This window comes from Dermacentor andersoni, chromosome 11 (genome assembly GCF_023375885.2).
Source record: "Dermacentor andersoni chromosome 11, qqDerAnde1_hic_scaffold, whole genome shotgun sequence".
Classification (NCBI taxonomy): Eukaryota; Metazoa; Arthropoda; class Arachnida; order Ixodida; family Ixodidae; genus Dermacentor; species Dermacentor andersoni.
The window spans coordinates 90,246,670-90,268,190 of record NC_092824.1 but is presented as its reverse complement, the minus strand read 5'-3'; the positions used below and the strand labels follow the sequence as shown (position 1 = coordinate 90,268,190).

At 42.1% G+C, this 21,521-nt stretch overlaps 1 protein-coding gene across 1 annotated transcript; it reads right to left on the bottom strand.

Annotated features, from left to right (window-relative positions):
* Positions 1-20,893, bottom strand: LOC126517527 (uncharacterized). The gene is made up of 9 exons (XM_050167264.3): positions 19,331-20,893; positions 16,504-16,755; positions 15,015-15,198; positions 13,824-14,084; positions 9,583-9,756; positions 8,726-8,872; positions 6,499-6,623; positions 1,213-2,529; positions 1-382 (listed from the first exon to the last, which is right to left on the bottom strand). The coding sequence occupies exons 1-9, from the start codon at positions 20,891-20,893 to the stop codon at positions 122-124; spliced, it is 4,284 nt and encodes a 1,427-aa protein (XP_050023221.1). The 3' UTR covers positions 1-121.
* Between the last annotated feature and the right edge of the window lie 628 nt (positions 20,894-21,521).

The following is a 21,521-nucleotide window of genomic DNA, read 5'->3' as shown; positions in this document are numbered from 1 at the left end:
ATCGCAGCAAGGATATTTATTAGTGCAAGAAAGTGAACAAAACAGAACCACCACTCCGACTAAGGTGCCTAAACATACATATGGCCGCTGCCACCCATCGAGTTGCAGCAGCGTATATAGATCAGCGTGGCTGCCACCAGTGCTCTAGCTCTCCGCTGACGACGGCGTCCTCGAACCAGGGCTGCAGAAGGAGCTCCTCGAGGAACCATAGCTGCCAGTCGCGGCCCCTGGCCGACACGAATGCGTACTGGCGGCCGCCAGACAAGGTCGAGCTGCAGCGGATCCGCACCGCTTGCGCTCCGGACAAGCACTGCAGTGTCTGCTGCAGGCGAACAGCACCGCTGCCCACGTTCAATAGCCGCAAGAATGCGGCACTTCGCACCTGTGTGTCAGAGGATAAAGAGGAGCAACATTAACAAGTTTAGCCTTCAGTTCCGTAGAGAGAAATTTTTTGCGGCAGGGACATACACTTGACTGGGGACGGGAAAGGTCTTAGTGGGGGGGTGGAGGCTAAATAGCCTAAATAGCAATGTGTAGTAATTTCGCAAGCACAGCGCATATGTGCAGTCATGTCTGTCTGTGCACGTGACACCATGCTTGTCCAGTTAGCAAGTGGATGTTCACTGCAATTTTTATTACTATTAAATCTACGATCATTACTTCATGTAATTGCATATACTTTGCTACTGTCTAATATTTTGCTATCACTATCAATGGTTCGCCTTTCGGGTGGAACTGCGACTTTGTTCTATATCAGCAATTGTCCATCCGTACACTGCTACATATATGTGGGTGCGGTTTCTCCTTTAAGTCCTTGACTGTGAATCCAATGCAATACCGATGGCATCAGATTGTGTCAGAATAATTATGATGCCTATTTGTATTGCTTTTCAGACCTCAAATGCATACATGTATGTTGAACAGTCACAAATGTCACTGAAATGTTCAACTACTATCTTACAAACTACTGACCACTTAGCATGCCATAATACAATATGAAGGACCAGCTCTGACAGCTATGTAGTATATTTCAAAAGTGTGTTTCAAACGTAACCTGAACATTCTTTCACAAAAAACATTGAGTGAATGCGGAATATATCACAATGCAGGGAAACAGGGCAAGTGCTAACATGTATCTGAGTCTTGTGATCATCTGTTCACGCTTGAACTTCAGTAAAGCATGCACCAAACAGCGTAACAGCAAACTCTTACCTGCACCCTAATTGGCCCGTACTCCTCCAACACTTGGACAGCTTTGTGACAGTCATGACCCGATGACAGATTCAAGTGACACGGAGACCCACAAACTAATAGTTGGCTGTAGCACCGCAGAGCAGCCACTGTGACCATGTGTGCTTGCGAATGTAGCTGCTGACAGTGGCGGCAAAATGAGCTGATTACTGGTGCGCTTGCAAGGTACCTCAGGAATGCCAACACATAGGCAGCAGCAGTTATGGGTGGCCAACCAAACAAATTTGCATGACTTTCTAGATCTTTGTGCCGGTGCCCAGGTGACAATGGTGGCACTGCCATGCAGAAACTGGCAAAACTCTTGAACAGTGAACACAGGCATTTGTGACAGATCCCAGGGCCATTCGACCCTGACATTTTTAGCAGGTCCTCTTTGGCAGCCCATGTAAGCACTACCTCAAGTGCAGCAGTGGCCGGACGTGTGCCGGGCATGCATTTTGTCAGCATTTCATTCATTTCTCGCAGCAGAATACCAGCCATCTGATAGCTTAGCCCTTTTGAGGAGTTTGCATTTAAGAGCATCAGCAAAACATCTGAGATACACCAGGGAAAGCCTAGGCAGTTAGCTTCCTCATTGTTGCCTGTGTTCCTTGTTACCATGTACCACGCAGAAGCCATCTGCAGCAGAACCACTGTCATTTCTGCACCAGAGAGAGCACTATCCGGGACAACAGACTCAACATCACGGAAGAAACGTTGTCGCACCTTCTCTACCAGCACTTGGAACTGCTTCTGCACGTGAGTCTCAATGTTATATTTGCGATTCCTGCTCTTGTGGCATGGTGAAAGGCTGCTCAGCAAACCTGTGACAACTTCAGCTTCACTAGCAATGCCATACCTGTTAAGAATTTGATTCATGAGCTCTGTGTAGAGAGCCTTAGCCTGTCTGGCAACTTGTTTATGCTTCCACCACTCGGGGTACTCAAACATGTTGTGATGTGTTCTGCGCTGTGTACAGCTGCAGAAGCCTGAAATTACAAGTCCCCTGTTGAGTCGGTAAAGCTGTCCAAGGACTCTTGATGATCTATAAGTATCCTTACTGCCCATCTTCTCCATGAATTCAGGGTATCTGTACACATGCTCAGATTTGTCCATACGTGCTGGGATACCGGTTTTGGCAAAATCCAGGCTGGTCGCAATTTTGTCGGCGAGAGCTAGGCACCGTTGAGAGAAGATCCCATCTGGTAGCTGGTCAGCCCAGGCAAGGTGGGCATTGGACATGATGCCAATGTTGTCGTTTTTGATGTAGTTGCATGTGAACGATATCATTTCTTCATCCTGGAGATTGGCAGTATAGAAAAGGAGCAGCAATGAAGTAGATCTGAATACGGTTTGTCAAAGAAAAATACAAGCATCAACAAGACAGACAATAAACTGGCACAAGCCAGTGCAAAGCGTGCATTAACTATTTTGTTACCAGGCCTATAAAAGTCTATCAATATTATCGACAGTCCTCCTACACGTTGTTATACATTTCTGGTGGAATTCTTCTACTAGCAACATCATGCACTCTCTGAAATCATGGCTGAAGTTTAGCTATTTGTCAGATCTTACCATTATGGCAGATTGGGGAGTCTGGATAAATAAAACTTCGACTGGAGGTATCGTTGAGATTAGCCTCTGGTGCTCCTAGCACTTCTTCAATAAAAAGACTGAAAATTTGCGCTTCAGTCAACTTGGCAAAATAATTTTTAAATGACAGCAGTGGCAAAGACACAAAGGTTTCTCTCTGGTTGTCATTTTTCTGATCAGATGTACATGCTGTTTTAACAATGTCTTAAACAACAGTAGATGCTCATGAGTGCATGTTATTTTGATAATTGTATCCAAATAATTTCAAGTACAACATTATTTTACCTCCCATGGGCTGCTTTTATTCATCAGCACTTCAACAACCTAGGCGCATATTATTATCACCACCGTCCGCTAGGGTTTTAACCCCTTTAAGAGCACACAGTCGATTACAGGCCGACCTTCAACTAAAGCCTGACTAGCTGCCCAAGCCCTTGTATTCTGAACACCACCTGTTCAAGTGCCCTCATTCATTACTGTACAGTATCGTGCAACAATCCACAAGTAGCAACTGAATTTCACCACTGTGCTATCATTTGCTAGCTTGTGTAAGTTTGAGAACTATCCTACTAAAGGGTTCTAAACTCAGCCAGTTGGTTTACATTCGACATGGCAAACAATGCAGATGATGAGACAAGTTCACAAGCATGATGGATAAACTGACTATCAACTGAATCTTATTCAGGGTTGTGCAGCCTATAATGTAGCTAGCACAAAAGCGCAACACTACATTTAAGTTGCTTTGCTGGCTGACACGAAAATGCAGTGAAAGCAAAAAAATCAGAGCAAGCTCACATGCGACAAAGAGGTGATGATTTAATCATTGTAAAACTTATAAGAGACCAACAACACAGTAAATGTAAGGACTGTAACAGGAATGAACAAACTCAACAAAAGGATTTGTAAACGTGCAACAACAATCCAAGAAACAATTGTGAAAGCACTATGTGCAGTAAAAACATGCCAAAAAGGTGCACTTTGTCAAAACTAGGAATCAAGGTACTTAATCTCTTCAACGAAAACAGCAACAGGTGGTGTGCTGACATATGCTGCTCCCTTCTAATGTCTGATGTGTGCTTAACAAATTTAGCTAGTACATACTTCATCATGCACACTTAATCAAACACTGGCAAACCACCACACATGTTGCAATGGCTAGCCAGATTACTACTTGTTGTTCCTTTAAATAAATTGAGATACTTGCATAGTCTGTCATTAATGTGCCTTCCAGTTTGTCCAGCATAAGATTTCTTGCAGGTTAATTAAGGGAACGTCATTATCTATATTTCTATTACACTCTGTGCAATCATTTTTGTGATTTTTATCGCAGCAAGAACTGCTTGCCTTTTCCTATATTAATGTGATGGCACAGTGAGGCCACGCAGTTGAATGCAGAAAGCGTAACTTGTATGCTTATTGCTTCTGCAGCCTTCTTAAGCCCATGTGACAGACCATGAATATAAGCAATGACGCCAGTGTGCAAAGAAAACTCCTTTTTTTTTCTGTTTCACCCATTTCAAAGAGAAAAGCACCACTTCTTCATCGTCGTCATTCTCATCACCTGGGTAACAAACAGTGAAACCGCCTGTTACAGAGAGAGTAGCCACAAATCATCATCACCATTGGGCACCCTCTAACAGTCAAATGCCTTTATAACAAAGTGCTTGTGCTTAGTGCCTTCAAAATAATTCGTTAAACAGATCACTTCATTGCAAAGGTCACGCACCACGTCACTCACAACAGAACAGGGGCAGAATTATTCCTTCCTTATACAGGTCATTTCGTTGTGGAGACATTCATTGTATAGACATTCCACTGTATATAGAGATAAGGCTACCCATGATAGCAAATGCCACCAATCTTGCTGATGAGGCATGAATGGGTCGTGGGTGATTGCTATCTTCTGATAAACTTACAAGGTGCTTGAAAATGGCCAACAAGTTGTATGATACTGCACTAAGCAAAAGCAAAGCCTTTTCAATTTTATCTTATTAGGGGGAGGGGGGTGGGGGTTAAGCATATGGGTGAGTCATGATGGAATGACATAGGTCGCCCTGGCCACAGGAATGTGACCAGCATATCAGCGCAGCCATTCTGCCAGCCTCTCTACTAGCGCGTTGGGGCCAGCTCAGTAGAGGATCATGCGGGAGCTCAGTTGTTCGTATCATCCGCCAAGACGTGAAAGGCAATTCACAATGTTCGAAACTTAGCATATTATAAGCTAATGGACTTGGACCGAGACTTCTTAAAAATTTGTACAATGCACGATCATATCATCGAGATTCTACTGTATGTCATTTAACAGGCACGCAGGGCTTCTTTTGGTTTGCAGGCCCTTCAAACTCTTTATTCGGTTTGGAACTAATGTTTCGCCAGCTCTGCTGAAGTGATACATCTTGGCTTCCTCAGCAGATTCCAGTTGGCACACCGACTGCCAAACATTACTTCATGCCACATTTTAGGACAAGCATGAGGTTGCAGAAGAAAAGCAGAAGGTTGATGCCTGCAAGGATAAGGTGACGAACATGTACTCTAGACTGTTCTTGAACCTAGCAGCTAGAGCTACAGCTTCTGGCAGATAGCACAGCAATGAAATGCAGTCTAGCGCCCAGTGACTGGTACAGTTGCCATTGATGAGTCTAGAGCACTTCATGGCGCACAATAATTCATCCTCTTCCGAAAGTTGCAAAACCACAGTGCAGGAGTTGAAATTGCTGCATACTCATGTGCAGGGAGTTTGTAGAACATTTGTTCCTCAGAGCTCTAGAGGCATAAAAAGGACAGCCTTTTGCTTTCTACTGAACTACACAGCCTCAGCATGACATGAGAGCTCCGCTATGGGCCCTAGAGCCCAGACCTGTTATTCATGCATCAGCTTCGAAACTTTCACCAAACACTTCGTCTCATAAATGCAATGAAAACAAGGCACACTGGCAGCTTGGCTTACTTGGCTGGTATTACCACTGGAGTGTAGTTACCTTGTTTCTGATACTATTTCTAGTAATTCGATGTTTTCTCTAATCTGACCTAAGGTAACTTTGCTAATTAAAGTGAATCTAAAGCAGATAAAGAAATACCATTATTGTTTGACTATTACCAAATGTTTCAGTATTATATTACCAGTTTAAGAACTTCAGCATTGCCATTTGTTGGGCGTGTTGGTAAACTGACTTGGAAAGCATATTTAGCACCAGTGAACAAGGGCAGAAGGGAGACGACACCTCAATGCGCTTGTTGAAGTTAGCGCATTGTGGTGTCGTCTTCCTTCCGTCCTTGTTCGCTGGCACTAAATATGCTTTCCAAGTCAGTATAAGAAGCCACATCACATTGTAATCATAACAATATACTTAATGTACAGCACTAATTTATGCTTTCTTCTTTACATCATGCTACAAAATGTGATGAACTCAGTGGTATTGGCATTTGACCTTTCAGACTCTGAATCTTTACATTTTGAAATTCAAATTTGATAAGGCCTTTGGGGGCTAGAAGATAATTATCAAGTAATGTAAACTGCCAATAACAAATGCAAAGGCATTTGATTAGCTGCCATGTTTGTTCTGGCACTGTCAGCTTCAAGATTATTGCGGTTTTGGCTGGGCAAATGCTGAAACAGGCACTATTTTGATCCATCTGCAAGTTGAAAGCAACAAAGCAGCAGCAAAGTGAACGTACCAGGTCTTGCGGTGTGTCAGCTTTAAATGCATGGTCGCTGAAAACCATGGGCTCGACATTGTCACGTGGAAAGAGCAGATCCTTCTCTACTATGACTACATACTCATCACCATCCAGGTCTGAACCTGCAAACAATATTGTTGGAAAACATATAGAAGCTGTAAGCTAGGAAAAAGAAAAAAAAAAGGTACCTACATATTTCAATGAGCCTCTTTATTGATTACTTCTACATGTATCCTTACATTTAACCAAAGTTCTTTTGAAATCTTCTGCTAGTTGAAAGAATATTTCAGAAAGGTACATTGATGTTTACCTTGAAGTAACATGAAGCTTAAAGAGAAGCACTTCGAGTGCCCTCATAGTTTCATGCTACTTTACTGTTGAATAAATGTGCATCGTGGTCCCGCAGATAGAACTCAGCACTACCTGTGTTTCCAGTGCAATTGCTCTACTAAATGACATCCACCTCAAGTGCAACCTGACCTAATCTGGAAACAAGCAGAGCCAGGAAAAGTTAACCAGCAAGTGACCTTGGCACTCATCGACTCCACCTTAACAACAACTTGACAACTCCAACATCACACCTTTTCAAGCACAATTAGTAGAATACACAGCTATGGACTTGTAAGAGATCTATGAAGTAAAAGTATAGGCTAGGTGATTACATGCTCCAGAAGATACAGAAACTACAAAATTGCCATTACGCACAAGTGGGCAGGGTATTCCAAAGCACCATAATGTACAAACATGTTCAACATCTCTATAGATCAAGGAGGGGGTCTAAAATGTTGGCATAAGCTTTTATGCGATGTTTTAGTGTAGTTAAGTGACAGTAGCAACCATGACTATTTCAGTTTCAATGGCGATCTGCTCTTTTCCTTTTTTATTGTATATGTGGTAGTTTTCATGCTTGTAAGTCAAATAATGTCACATGCTCTTGATAGCACATAGGAATGGATGTGAAATGTGAGGAGCTTCAAAAGCGAAGCTGTTAATTCGGGCAAGCTTGTACCCAGCAAAACATAGTGTCACGTAGTAGTGAGTACACATGTCAACAGCAAGCAAATCAGCAGCAGTGAAAGTGACTAGTATCACGATCGACAGTTGTCAAATGGAATGGTGCACCTGACAGCTTTTATTGCTTGTTGCCAGTGTCATGTATGCAGTATGCAGTAAATGGTGATGCAACCATTATCACCACCACCACCACCACCACTATTATTATTATTATTATTATTATTATTATTATTATTATTATTATTATTACACTAGCCCATGTTCACATCAAGTATTTGAGACCAACTGGTAGACATGGTGATAACTCTGTAACTAGTACATGCATTGGATGTAATTTGATGAGCCATGCTTGTCTTCCTGAGTCTACGGTCCATCACAGTAGCTCAATGAGCAGCATCGCATCCATAATAAAGATACAGTATTTGCACTCAAATAATGCAACCACGAACATAACTTGACAACGCAGACTGCATGGTGATCCACCGCACAACTTCAGAGACTGTTTGCTTGACATGCCTGCGCAGTAGTGCCATATGTCTTGCTCAAGGTTGCGATTAATATGCCATGACCACATTTACGCAGCACTAAAAGCCTTCTAAATCAGGAGAAGAAAGACGGTGTGAAATGAACAGTGGCACCTCCCAGATCGCTAATCTTACATGAGGCAACTGCAGTTTGAAGAATTATAAAAAATAAAAATTTTAACATTGCATTATTGCTATGTCACATACCTAAATATAACACGAGGTGCATTCTGAGGCCAGAAATTCAAAAAATAAATAAAGAGGAATGCTTCAATTTGTGCAAATGCATCATGGCTCCCATCTGCAGGAAGTTTTCTTTTTGCCCCCTTCATTGCTCTTTTCATAATTATTCCTACAGTTCCATTTAGAAAAATATAGTTGATTTACTCTATATGTATGCACCATGCTTTCCATGGGTTCATTGTCTCTTGGCTTCATGAGGTTGAAACTTACGAAAATCGAGTCCATTGGATTTCCCCATTCTTCTTGCTCATAGTTACAGCAATAGTCATGTACGAGTAGTCTGACATTGAGAGTGTACACACAAAGGGAAACAAGACAAAACTGTTGCCAGTCCAAGAAACAAAAGGTGCAAAGGAAAACAAAACACGTGGCAGTAATAGTGTCGACGACGGCAAGCCAAGCAGTACGCATAAATTTCTCATTTCGAAGTGAACAGGACCCACCGGCCATTTCGTTGGGATGTGGTCGGTGTCCTTTGGCCGGAAATACGATGCAGTCCTGGATGTGGTGCAGTGCAGGCACATCCACAGCCTCAAACTTGCGCACATCACCCGGGTGAAGGCAGGGGCACTTGGTCACCAACACAGTGCCTGTCCATTAAAAAAAAAAAAGGCCACAGTTCGCCATCTTGCATTCCAACATTGCAACTGCAGCTCCTTTAACACTTAAAGCAAGAGACACATGGTGTGACGTGGTGTCCAAAACAACATGTGATGCATCTGAAAGATGGCTACTCTGATTGTAGGAGCTTGTTGGAAACTTGTTGGATGCTGGTGCTTGTATGACTGATCGTATCCCAACTGTGTGCCTTCAGTTAAATATATTCTTTTATGCTGAACAAAACTCTTTTAGCATGTTGTTTGTATATGTAACAACTAATTATTATACCATCATAAAAATTAAAAAAAATACAAGAATGAAGTGGAAAGGGGTAAACAAAACAAAATGTAGCACGCCTGCAATGAGGTTTGGTTTTACAAGATGCCAGCACATAAAATCTACTTCCATCAATTGGCTCATTTGACACATTTTTGAGTTTAACTGTGTTGAACAATACCAAGAAGCACCCACACAAATGTTAAACACTCCTCCGAATTCAAACATGACCTTGTGTGCTTTACTTGAACCTTTTCATTCTGTCCTTACGTTTGTTCCCACCGATACCTTAACTATTGCTGATCAACAAGCTCAACCTGCTACTTTGTCACAGCTGTTGCTACATGTAAAGATGCTAGTACTGGTTGAAAACACAGGATATGTTTCCCTTTTAATTGATAATGATAAAAGAAAAGGAGGATACCTGTAACAACTCTGGTGACAGGCTTGAGCCTTGAAGCTTTGTCACTGCTCTTTAAACTTGTGAACTGGACGAAAACTTGGCCATATTCCAGAGTGCCCGTTTCGTCCAGGACGCCCAGCATATTGCGTCCACTGTCCTCAGGTACTGCTATCTGGCCCTTGCTCTTGAGATTAGCTGCAAAATCACAGCTTGCATAAAGAGCAGGTTTATTTGACGCCACCTTTTGTTCATTTGTACTGCCATGTGCATTGCAGCAAACCCCCAAATAAAAGAAAAAGGAAGAAAGGGTTTACTTTCTCACAAATACATGCATGGTTTTAATATATACAGTATACTCCATTCGTAACTCCTCTGTTACCACATCTGCTCTGTGGTAAATTATCAATATGTAGCAGCATGCACATATGGTCTAGTTAATACTGTGCACCCAACACTGATGATATCAACTAGAACAACAGCAAACCAGAAGAGGGGCGGCCACGTGATAATGCTGATGGTTAATTTAATGTTAATGCGATTTGCGTTCTTTGGGAATTTTACCCACTTTGTGGTACGTTTGTATCTAACCTCTTTCACACCTTAGCTTGGGCCACTGGGTATGTTCCAATGGGAATCTGCCACTAGGTCTGAGCCAGAATAGACAACTTGGACCACTGAGTGTGCGCAACTAGGTGTGTGCTACTGGTTATGTGCCTACTCTTCATCAATAACCAGGATGAGTATATGCCACATTCTTTTTAAAAAACCTCAAAATTTATCTGGTGCTGAGCGAAGTGGAACCCACGTCACAAGGATTCCTCAAGCACAGCAGCCCGACACTTTCAAACTGTACTATGATCGTATGCGGGTAGGAGGCGAACACATCTCAGTGTTCGCAAGCACCGGCATGCCACGCATCTCGGAGGCCACGCGCGGACTTCGTGGTGGCGGCGCTAGATGGCGCAGCGTGTCTAGAGAGAAGCACGAGAGGGGAGCCTGACTTCAGTACACACCTTGCACATTAAGTGTTTTGGATGTGGCAATATATGTGTTGCTATATTGCTTCAATGCTAATCACGTCAACATCGACATTCACTGTGAGATGGGTTCTGCTGCAATCTTTTAATTCTGATAGCCCTCGAAAGTACATACACCTCATATCACATATGGTCACTTCAGTGTTATAATAAACATTCCATTAGTGCTTAGAATGGCCCTCTAACAGCAGCTTGCAAAGTATGCACCTTAGAACCACTGGGAAATGCTGGTGGCAATTTTTTTCCCGTGCACACCTACATACACTGTGTGCATTATGCTCAGTTCTCTGAGTGCTCCTTTTCCATAATGCAATGATAATAATCACTTCATCACGCTGCCTTCCACTGCACTGTGTGCAAAGATTTCAATTTGATCCCTATAAAATAGGCATTGTGCAGACATTTCAGCATGAGAATTTGTTGCAGAACTACTCACTTATAGTTTTTCACAATTATCATGCATATCTTGTTCGTGCACCATGCAATGAATTTAATTTATGCAAGAAAAGCAAAAGCAAGCAGTTGTTCTATGGTCCGACAGGGAGAGCCATCTGAGCTTGCAAAATTCTAGGAATACTGTAAGGCTAACACATTTCTTGCATCTAGTTGGCGTGACATTGCTGGTACACATAGAAAGTAAAGAGACAGGACAGAGTGCAACACGGCAGTTCGTCCTGTCTTGTTGCTTACCTGTCCCCACCTGCTTGCACTGTACATGCTTACACTGCAAGGCACGAGATATATTCTCCAAGAGCAGAGTAAGAAGGTGCATGTAAGCTACACATGGGGCAGTCCATCTACTAGGGTGGATCAACTATAAACAAGACCTTTCTAGTAGAGTGTGTTCTATCAATTGGCACTCGCTGCTGCTTGAGGGTGTGTTAGGTAGATGAGCTAGGAGTCACGTGAGTAGACGGCTGGTTTCGTTAAAATTCCTTCAGTAGTGCGTCATACAATGTCGCAGACGAAGGTATGCCCATCGATTGCATAATGTGTTATCATAATGTTTCTTGCTTGTGAAGGCGTACAACTGACCAAACATTACACAAATTGACAGCACAGACCGCTTGTGTTGCCTGGCACAAGGTATTCATGGAAGGCCACGAAGGGGTTGAAAACAAGGACCATGAGCATCGCCCACTCACAAGCAAGACTTGGCTGCCATTTGGCAAAGTGCTTGCAAATCTTTTTTGCGACCAGTTTAGCATTTTGTACGTTGATGTCTAGCACGATTTTTGCAGCATCAACGCTGCATGTAAGATTTAGAGTGAGGTTAAAATCACTTAATCCCACAAAAAGCGTCACAAGCCAATACATTAATGTAATTCTTCTCCATGTTAGCAGCTGTCACAGGTGCAAAATTAAGGAAAACAGGTTGGACACTGCTGCAGCACCCTCCATGTAGCCCTGACTTGTTGCCTTCTGAATCTGAATCTCTTTGCTGGTCCACCCAAAGAAGCTCCAGGAGGCCAATGATTCAATGACGAGGATGCAACGGAGAAATATGTGCGCAACTGGCTGCTGACACAACCCACTTCTTTTTAAGATGACTGTATCAAAAAGCTATCGATCTGCTGGGAAAATGCATTTCTAAATGTGGATGTTATGTAGAAAAATAATGTATACTTGACTTATTTCTAACTACAAATACAAAATTAGAAAATGAAAATCTCGTTTATATTTGATCCATATATACTGCAAAAGTCTTGGCATGACCATGACAGTATCTTTCATCACTACTTGCACCACTGATGCTGGAACTTGAGACTGATACTCACTGCCTACACCAGCATGGAGGTCACTATGTGTGTTTCCTTTTGTTGAAGTAGAGGTAGCAGTAACAAACATAAATACAAAACAGACAAGAGTGAGTGCTACTAAATGTTTCTGCATACTACTTGAGAAATTGCAGTTCTTGTGGTGATTTTGTATTCGTTTTGGGAGAACCTGCATGCAGCAGTCAGATGGAGAAGTGCATGGCTTTTCTTTAGAGCTGTCATTATCACATCAGCCTATTTATGTTTGTTGCAGAACGATGACCTGAGCCAATAATCTCCATTTACTGCTGTGTTTTTGTAAGCCAATTTGATTCTGAGTGTGAAAAGAATCTTACAATGCCTCCTCCTAATTCTCTGCCCTCTCTGAGTTCATTTCTCAACCTTTAACAATATTTCTGTTATTTGAACATACTATCGATTATCGGCTTTATGTGTTAAATGACCTGCCCAATGTGTCACCTTGATCTCAACTACAATGTCAGCTACCGATTTTTCATCTGTAATTCACAGTGAGAATGTTACAGCTCATCCCACGGCTCACTATGTGGTTCATAGTTTTTTTTTCTTTAAATACTTTCATATAGCATTTTTTTTTATTTTCCAACTTTCTATCCCATAGATAAGTACAGGTGGAATACATTGATTATATGTATATATGTATATATATATGTTACAGAGAGAGATAAAAGTAAAGGAAAGACAGGGATGTTAACCAGAGGATATCTCCAGTTGGCTTCCCTATACTGGGGAAGGGAAAGAGAAGTATAAAAATAAAATAGCACAGAAAAGAAAGAAACAGAAGGAAAGAACAAACAGTGTAGAACATGTCTATGTGGCAGCTGTCACACAGTCTGCAAAGGCGTTACATAGTCGTAAACAATGTCTATGTCTCACTGAGACATAAAAAGCTGCACAGTGCAGTCACAACTTGTCACACAATCTGGTGTCTCCCAGGAGACGCAGCAGTGCCTTCACAGCAGCTCACGCTGATGTTCGTGTGGGCCAGTGTCCAAACATTTTGGTTGCTGTCAGTAGGTGCCTGTCCAGCTCATCCAGCTTGGATGACAGCACTGCTCTTTGCTCGCTGAAGTGAGGGCACTTGCAAAGAAGGTTTGTGTTTCATCCGATCTCTCACGACATGACTCTGGCCCATCTATGGCTTGTGGTAACTTTTGAAATGCGTACTCCTTTATCATTGGAATTGCCAATAACACTGATAATATAGTTCTCCAGGATATTGATAGGCTGCCTTCCATTACTTTAAAATGCCTGACGCATGTGCTCTGACCCATCCTTTCGTCATGAGATTTCGTTCTTGCGATCCTACATGGCTACATGGCCTAGACAAGAAGTGCTCGTTCGCAGCTTCAACTAATTACAAACTCTGGCCTTCTTTCCAGGCTGCTGAAAGTCGGTGACATCGAAATAGAGATAAGAAGCCACTTACTTATCGCGCTATTGTAAACGGCCAGAAGCAGCGAGCGAATGAAAGGTTCCCTGGTCAAGACTAGGCCTTGTCTGCAAAACTTGACAAGTGGCAGGTAGGAGGGACGGACGTGGTTGCTAAGCACCTGCACGGCGTCATCGTCACTGACAAAGGCATCGCACAGACGAAGCACCATCCTCTGCTGCAGGTGCAGGAACACGCGAGCCGGAACTCCAAGCTGCTCCAGGATGGTGATCAAGGGCCGACTGAGGTACACTGGACCTGCCAGAAACGAGCTTGCTACAGAAGCCGGACAATCCTGTGCACAAGTTTGATGATCGATGCGAAAAGCAGCAAGGGTGGTTCAAAAGAGAAACAGACCTAACCTAACCTAGAGAAACAAACCTAACCTAACCTAACTGCACAGCGTGTGTTTTGAAAACTGCTACGTACACCAGCTCTATTTTTTTTATGAAAGAATTTTTCAGGATCCTCTGTGGCAGGTAGTGCAATTATAATCTTTGAGCTGAATTACTCGAAGAGTTAAACATCACTTGCATGAGAGATCAAAATACATACTTGGCTAATCAACAAATTTTCACTAATGAACTTTCTACGTCATTGCTTTGTGCACGTATTTCAATTTACAAATTGAACTTAGTGATTTCACAAGGCACATCCACTTGGAATGAATGTCGAAACTAGCACCAGTTTTGAGATAAGTGCCGTCAACCTTGCAGCAAAAATACAATGTTGTTCCACAAACTTTTCTAACAAAATGCCCTTTTGTGCCACAAATGTAAAAGATGACTGGTGCACAAATGCAATTCTTTATACACTTCACGAACCCATATTTTGAAGCTGGTGTCATTCTAGGAATTCGTTCCAGTGGATATGACTTGTGAAGTGAACTCATTGGCTATACTTGTAATCTGTATATTGCAGTATGTGCCATAAAGTAATTAGTTCGAAAGTTAATTTTAGCGAAATCTAGAAAAGCGAAAGCATTTCAATTTCTTGCGCAAATAGTGTTCACCTTTTAGGGTAATCCTGCTCAAGGAGTGAAACTGTGCTACATTACATGGGCAATTAAAGATAATTATGTTAACCACAACAACATCCTATGTATTGTCTATGCTAATTATGTTTTCAAGAAACAACCTCATAATTTCAGCTCCAATTCGATGAAACGGTGCTGGCACAGAAACGCACGTGGTGCAGACACCTGCACAATTTCAAGGCTGTCTGATGTCGAGCAGTGGAACTTCTTCATGCTTTCACGCAGCAAAAGCTGGTCCCCACACAGTTCTGGATTCAAGCAGAGCACACCTTTGTAGCCGGCATAGCGGATCTGAATGGCTGATGGGAGCTCTTCCAGGCCCAGCTGTTCGCATGCCTGCATAATCCCCAGTAGGCTGTGCTAATAGTATAAGCTGGGTGAGCAAAAGAGCAGGCAAGGTGGCTCAAAAAGCTTTTTCTACAATTTTACGGACAACTTCATGTCATATCTACATGTGAAGGGACACAATAGGGAACCTAATGCAAAGTGAGTTTGGCCTGCTAAAAGATTTTTTTCGAGACTCGATTTGCCTTTACAGTCCAACCTCAATATAGTGAAAATGGATATAATTAAACATTGGATATGACAAAGTAAATCTCAAATGCTTATATTGCCAACATCACCATGTTAACAAATGTACACTTATATTTAACATAGAACATAATGAAGGTCTTCTTGCCAGATGCACATTTGTTACAACAAGGTTTAACAGTATTCGGCAGGAAAACTTTGGTGCTAACAGGAAAGATATTGTGCTAGAACCACAGTGTCAGTATGATAGCAAGACATCGCAGATTTTAAAGCATATTTGCTAGTTTGGGCTATTTCTGTTCAAGAAAGGTGCTCAAAAATAACTCAAGTTGTACCTTTAATTCTATTAAAATGCAATGTAATTCTTGTTTATCAATAAACTAGTCCCAAGCTGACTCTATCCAAATACAGACAAACATAACTATAATGACATCGGACTCGAGATGAAAATACCTTGGTTGCATCAAATTTTCGTTATAAGCATATGTACATCACCTGCCAATATCGATACATATCAAAGTCGAATTACTTCAATATATACAATAATTCGTTATTTTTGTGTTTGTTAAATCAAGTTTATATTTTTATATTGTCTACCTTCATTAACCAATCAATGAATATAACAAAGTAAGTCTAATATTTTTCTTACCAATATCAGCAAATATGTGCTCATAATTAATAGTATTGGATATAACAAAAGAATCCTTGTGCCAGATGCAACTTTGTTACAACCAGCTTCAATTGCTATTAACTAATCGCTTTTGGAAGTAAATAATGGTTTAACAGATCTGGCTGAATCATGTGATACAGACGCTATAAGTGCAGGCATTGTAAACAAAAGAAGCACTAATGGTGGTTTGGTTGTAGTAAGGTAGCAATTGTTTATGCCTAGTTCATTATTAATATTTTTTTTGATTTGCTTAGCTTTTTAGGGCAAAAAATATCACGCTGTTCGGGAAAATATAACTTTGCCCTTTATCGCTAACCAGATCTCTCTCCAGAATATGCGTAACGCTGAGCATATAAGTGCATCAACAGTGAAAGGGAAAAACCCTTGACAAACGTTAAACGTTTGGCCAAAGACAATACGTGTTGTGCCCAGAAACAGACCTTTGCCATAAGTGATCTTGAGATCATGCCAATGCCGTCGGAGAAAATGTAAGGGTTCCCCGACTGTGGATGCTTGCCGCCCACGATGTCTGGCACGTCCTGCTTTGCCCCGCTGTCCAGAGGGACACGGACCGTCTCCTCTGTGGACGAGAAGCATTGGCCCATGCGAGCCATCTTGTAGCCCACGTTTGGGATCTGGTGCACGTCGCCTATCCAAGCTCTGATGTCTTGAGCCGACGTGCCGTTTCCATCCTTGGTGTAAGAGAAGGAACAGCTACGGTGAGGCAATCATGCTGAATGTGAAAGAGCACCGATGCTTACTTTTGAAGTTGTAAAACTATTTTATATGTGACTCGCATGTGAAAAGACAACACTTGGTAAGCGTGAAGGTCGGGCAGCACAATATACACCAAAATAGTCGATGAAAAATAATTTGATGAGGGAAGGTCATAGTAGAAGAAGGCATAGACTCGTTAATTAAAAATAAATCACACATGTATGTTCTCGTCTTTGCACTCGTACAGGTGCTTAGATCACAAAACGAAATGAATAGCAACAGTAATTATATACGCACTTTATGTTCTGCTCTTTTATAGATATCAGGGAGAACACCTTTTACACAAGCTATTTCTGGCATGCGCAGTAGATTGCGTGTATGGTCCTAAGGGAAGCAGGGATGACAAATTGTTTTCTTTGGAAAACATACAAGATTGTATTTTATACTGTAGTTAATATCAAAATGGCAAAGACGTGATGTTGCTGGCATTATTGTGCCATCACGAGACAGCAGAATTTGCTGATGCTGTGTGGCAATGAGAGTAGGTATGATGACATCGCTCATGTCAAAAATAACAGCAAACAAAAGATCCGTGTATTGCTTTGCTAACACTCACATGTGGCTGCGGCAGCTGCAGCGATCACAGGAATGAAATGAGTCAGTGCATCATGATATCATGAAGCATCCACCTCGTGGGCCCCAAAACTGTTTCATAGAAACAGGTATTACAGAAATTGTTCAGGATGTTGTGACGCCTGCCAATATGTTTTTCTTGTATTTTTTACATTTCTTTTGTCCTTTATTATCTATTTGACAGATGTTCTTGGTGGACAGTTTTGAAATTTTGATTCAATGGGGACTGGAAAACCATGCGATGTTGTGCTTGGCAATGGTAGCAAAAGGACAGTTGTGCTGGTTGAACACCGAGAGGTGGCAACTTACGAGGCCTCCACCAACTCTTTGAAAAGCTCGAAAAGCTTGTCATTGTCCCCTGCCCCCATTTGCATAGACCTCAGTGAACACCCATATTAAATCAACAAAATAATTACACAGTGCATGTTACAGAGAAAAAAATAAAGATTAAAATGGCACACACATCAGTGCAAAGTATACATCAGGCTTCATATATGTGAAAAATTAATGCATGGCTTGAAACATAAAGCAACATTGAAGTTAGCTGCTATTCGAAGTCAAGTATTTGAAGAAAACTCGTGTGGTCAGGATTATAATTATACTCAAAGATAAAATGGACGCCGACCACAAGCATAAATAATAGGAAGACATATCAGCAACTGCACGGGTGCATATAGGTGCTGAAATGTCTTGTTATTATTTGTTTGGAGCCAGCATCCATTTTACTTTGACTCAGCTGCTATATTTCTAGCTGGTTGTAGTGGCTATTTTTCACACTGCAAATGCAACACAAGTGCACAAGGCAAGGTAGGAAAAAGGGACCTTTCTATTAATTCATTAAATTTAAGAGCCACAAAATGTAAGCTTGAGGCAAGGGTGACTTGTAGTGACATACTATGTGCTCACAGAGACCAATAATACTTGCAATGTGCTCAAGTTCTCCGGAACCCTGTTTTGGAACTCCACATGAACAAGTAAACACTAACTCATCACTTCAGAAACACATTACAAGAGCGCGTATGGCCCTTCTGGTTATGTGACACACCATAATGATATACACACAAGCTTCACAAGTCATTTTGTATAAAACTTTCCTAGGAGCTGTATAATAGTAAAATTTATTCTCTCTCTTTAGGAGAACTAAAAAGGTTTTGAATTGGCTGCTCAACAAATGTACCACCAAGAGACATTGGCCATCAAAAAAGCGTGAAATGTCTGGAAAAGTATTCACTACGATCTACTCATGTGAAGCTGAATTTTTCACTTTGATTCAGATCAGATTGAATCAAGTGCAATAAACAGAGTTAATATTGAACTGAACCTGGGGCCTTAACTATCATTCGTGGAACTTAATGTGACCTTCTTTCTTTTTGATACAGAATGTCCTCTTTCTTATTGATCGGACAGCATTGACCATTTGTGAAACACCACTCAAAGTGCAGCTTTGGAATATTAAATTTTTGGTGTAGCATCAATCCAGCAACAGGCACTTGCTATTTCAGGCAATGTAACAAGCACTCTGTCGTCACTGCCAAAATGCCAAGTGTGGGGTACCTGTCGTAGTTGGTACACATGTCGCAACATGCTTCAGTTGCAGCGCAGTTTTCATATAGTATAAAACAGATGAAACTATGTGGAATAATTTTAGTATGCTGTTGGGGCAACAGTATACTAAAGCATTCCCCATAATTTCACATTTAGATTTATTCAGCCAAAAATGTATTTTTTTATGTGTTTTTGAGAAAGAAACATGGTCAAGTGAATCCCTGAATGACCTGTCAGAGAATCAAGGGGTCCAGTGACAGCTAAAGGTTTGAGAATCAGCGATATGTGCGCTGTATGCTTTTTGTGTAATGTTTCTCGAGACATTCTAATGAGGTGAAAGAAATCCAAGCATCGGGAATGCAAATGGCTCACCTTTGTGTATAGCCATACGCCATGGTCACGAAGCTGGCTGGCAGAGCTTCCAAGGTACTGGTAATGCCGGCCTGCAATGCAGACACCTTTTCGAAGGAGAGATGCCACAGTGGCTTCAAGGATTTCATCCATGCTTTGGCTGAACATGAGTGTGTGCGAGAGGTAATCAAGATTGTCGTCACGAAACGTGACCCGCAGAGCGTACTCAGGATCGAAACTGCGAAGCACCCTGTTCTGGCAATGCGCTTCGGGAGGAAGAAGCAAAAAATTTGATGGGGTAGCAATCATACGCCGTACCCAACAGCAGTTGGCCGGTATCTCTAGTGGCACATAGCTTGTGTGGAACTTCACGAAAAGAGCTGGAAGTGCTGTCTGAAGTGTGAAGACACTGCCATTTTCAATGGAGAGATAAAGAGCGAAAAAGGCCTGCTCAAGAGCTTTCTCATTGGCCCTTGCACACTTCTGCATGAATGTGAGCAACGCATTAAAATCATCTTCTCGCTGCAATATCATCTGCGCTAGCACATCAGCGCTCTTCTGCAGGAGTGCATTCAGTGCATACCGACATGGAAATTGCAAATGGGGTGCCATTGTGGTCATGACCTTGAGCTTTGCACTTTCAATGCAATCTACAATGCTTTCTGTTCTGACAGGGGCATACACAAACTTCACATCTTTCCTGCAACGCTGACCAAGACGGCCAATTGCTCGTCTAACTTTAAGGTCATCGACCATACACAGCTTCACAACGGAACACCCAGCGAGGTCGGCGCTATGCAAGTAAGAAACGCAGGAGCATCCAATGCTCAATGTCCTTTCAAACTTCATTCGGTCGCAGTTGTTACATGGCGTACCACTCTGTGAGAGCAAGATGTCTTCCAGGCTAAGTTGTACTTGCTTATGAATCAGAGGAAAAGTCTTCACATGAAGGAAGACTTCTGTAGTCTCTACTGCTGCATTGACGACCACCCGGTAGATGTCATCGTACTTCATGAGAAGTCTGTTTATGGTTATAAGCTTCCCACATTTGTGCTGAAGTGTGAGGTAGATGTGCAAAAGTTTCTGGTCGTGCTTAAATGTGCAATCCACTGTCAAGCCACCATCCTCTGTATTTCTGGCAATATTATGTACTTCAGCAAAGGTACAAAAGCCAATGTATGCTCCAAATGCAATAGATTCTACTGACACATCTTCTTGTGGAATGAAGTCATTCCAGAAATCACAAGACCGATCAGGCTCCAGCCACTGAAGAATATCAGTAAGTGTAGAATCTGTTAATCCACAGAGGCACCACTGACCGATAACAGTTTCACTTGCTGTTTTGAGTAGTTTCGTGGACATATTCAATTCAAGTTGACATGTTGTATGCTGTATTGTGTCTTCATAGATACCTTCCGCAGCAGATTTTTGCTGCAACTGTGATATGTGCAGTGATGCTAATGGCAAGTCAATATACTGAGTGAAGAAGCTCCGGAGAGCAGGTAAGTACTTCTTGCCATCTACACCTGGTCTGCTGATCCAATAGCAAGTAAAGGAAAGCACTGTTTTCTCTGGATTAGCCATGTCAATGGGTCACACCGAAATGCCAATCCTCAGCAAGAATCTGCACAAGACAAGATGAGGCACTTTAACGCATTGTTTATTTCCTGATATAACACAATACTCTGCTGTATTTTAGAATATGAGCACATGCATCAAAAAGAAAATAAACTAAATTCCGGATGAAGGCGATCATGCACATCGAGTACCAATTATTTACGTAATAACATTCGCAAGAGTGACGAAAGCATGCTAGAGCTCTCGCGCATGCGTAGAAGGTCGTGTTGCCCTGTGGCTTCGGTTTTTCGGAAGATGTCTGCTGCGGGTACTGACTGCACGACGTTATTATACTCCTGCACGCGCAGAGACTTTTGTTCTGAAAATATTTACGTCAAATTCTGAGACCACCTACTGCGTGCTTGAGAACATCTTCCCGGGTAAAAGAGACCGGGGGGGGGGGGGCAGAGAGAATGCGTGCAAGGTACAAATGGGAAACCGGCGGCAGAAATTAAAGCTACGGGAACTTACACAAAATGCGAACGAGTGCCTGCGCGAACACAGCACGGAAGCAGCAAAGCTAACACGGCGACCTAGTGGATTTAGAACTTTAAAATCATGCAGGGTACAGGGTGCCGGTAGTTTTCATCCTTAA

What these genes read in the sequence shown, in the direction of transcription:
- LOC126517527 (XM_050167264.3), bottom strand. Translation starts at nt 20,893, where the DNA reads ATGGCTAATCCAGAGAAAACAGTGCTTTCCTTTACTTGCTATTGGATC. An exon ending in TGTCACCAGAGTTGTTACAG is followed by an intron (nt 8,873 to 9,582) that starts GTATCCTCCTTT and finishes TTTAATGGACAG; the next exon opens with GCACTGTGTTGGTGACCAAG. An exon ending in CTGACACACCGCAAGACCTG is followed by an intron (nt 2,530 to 6,498) that starts GTACGTTCACTT and finishes GCCAATCTCCAG; the next exon opens with GATGAAGAAATGATATCGTT.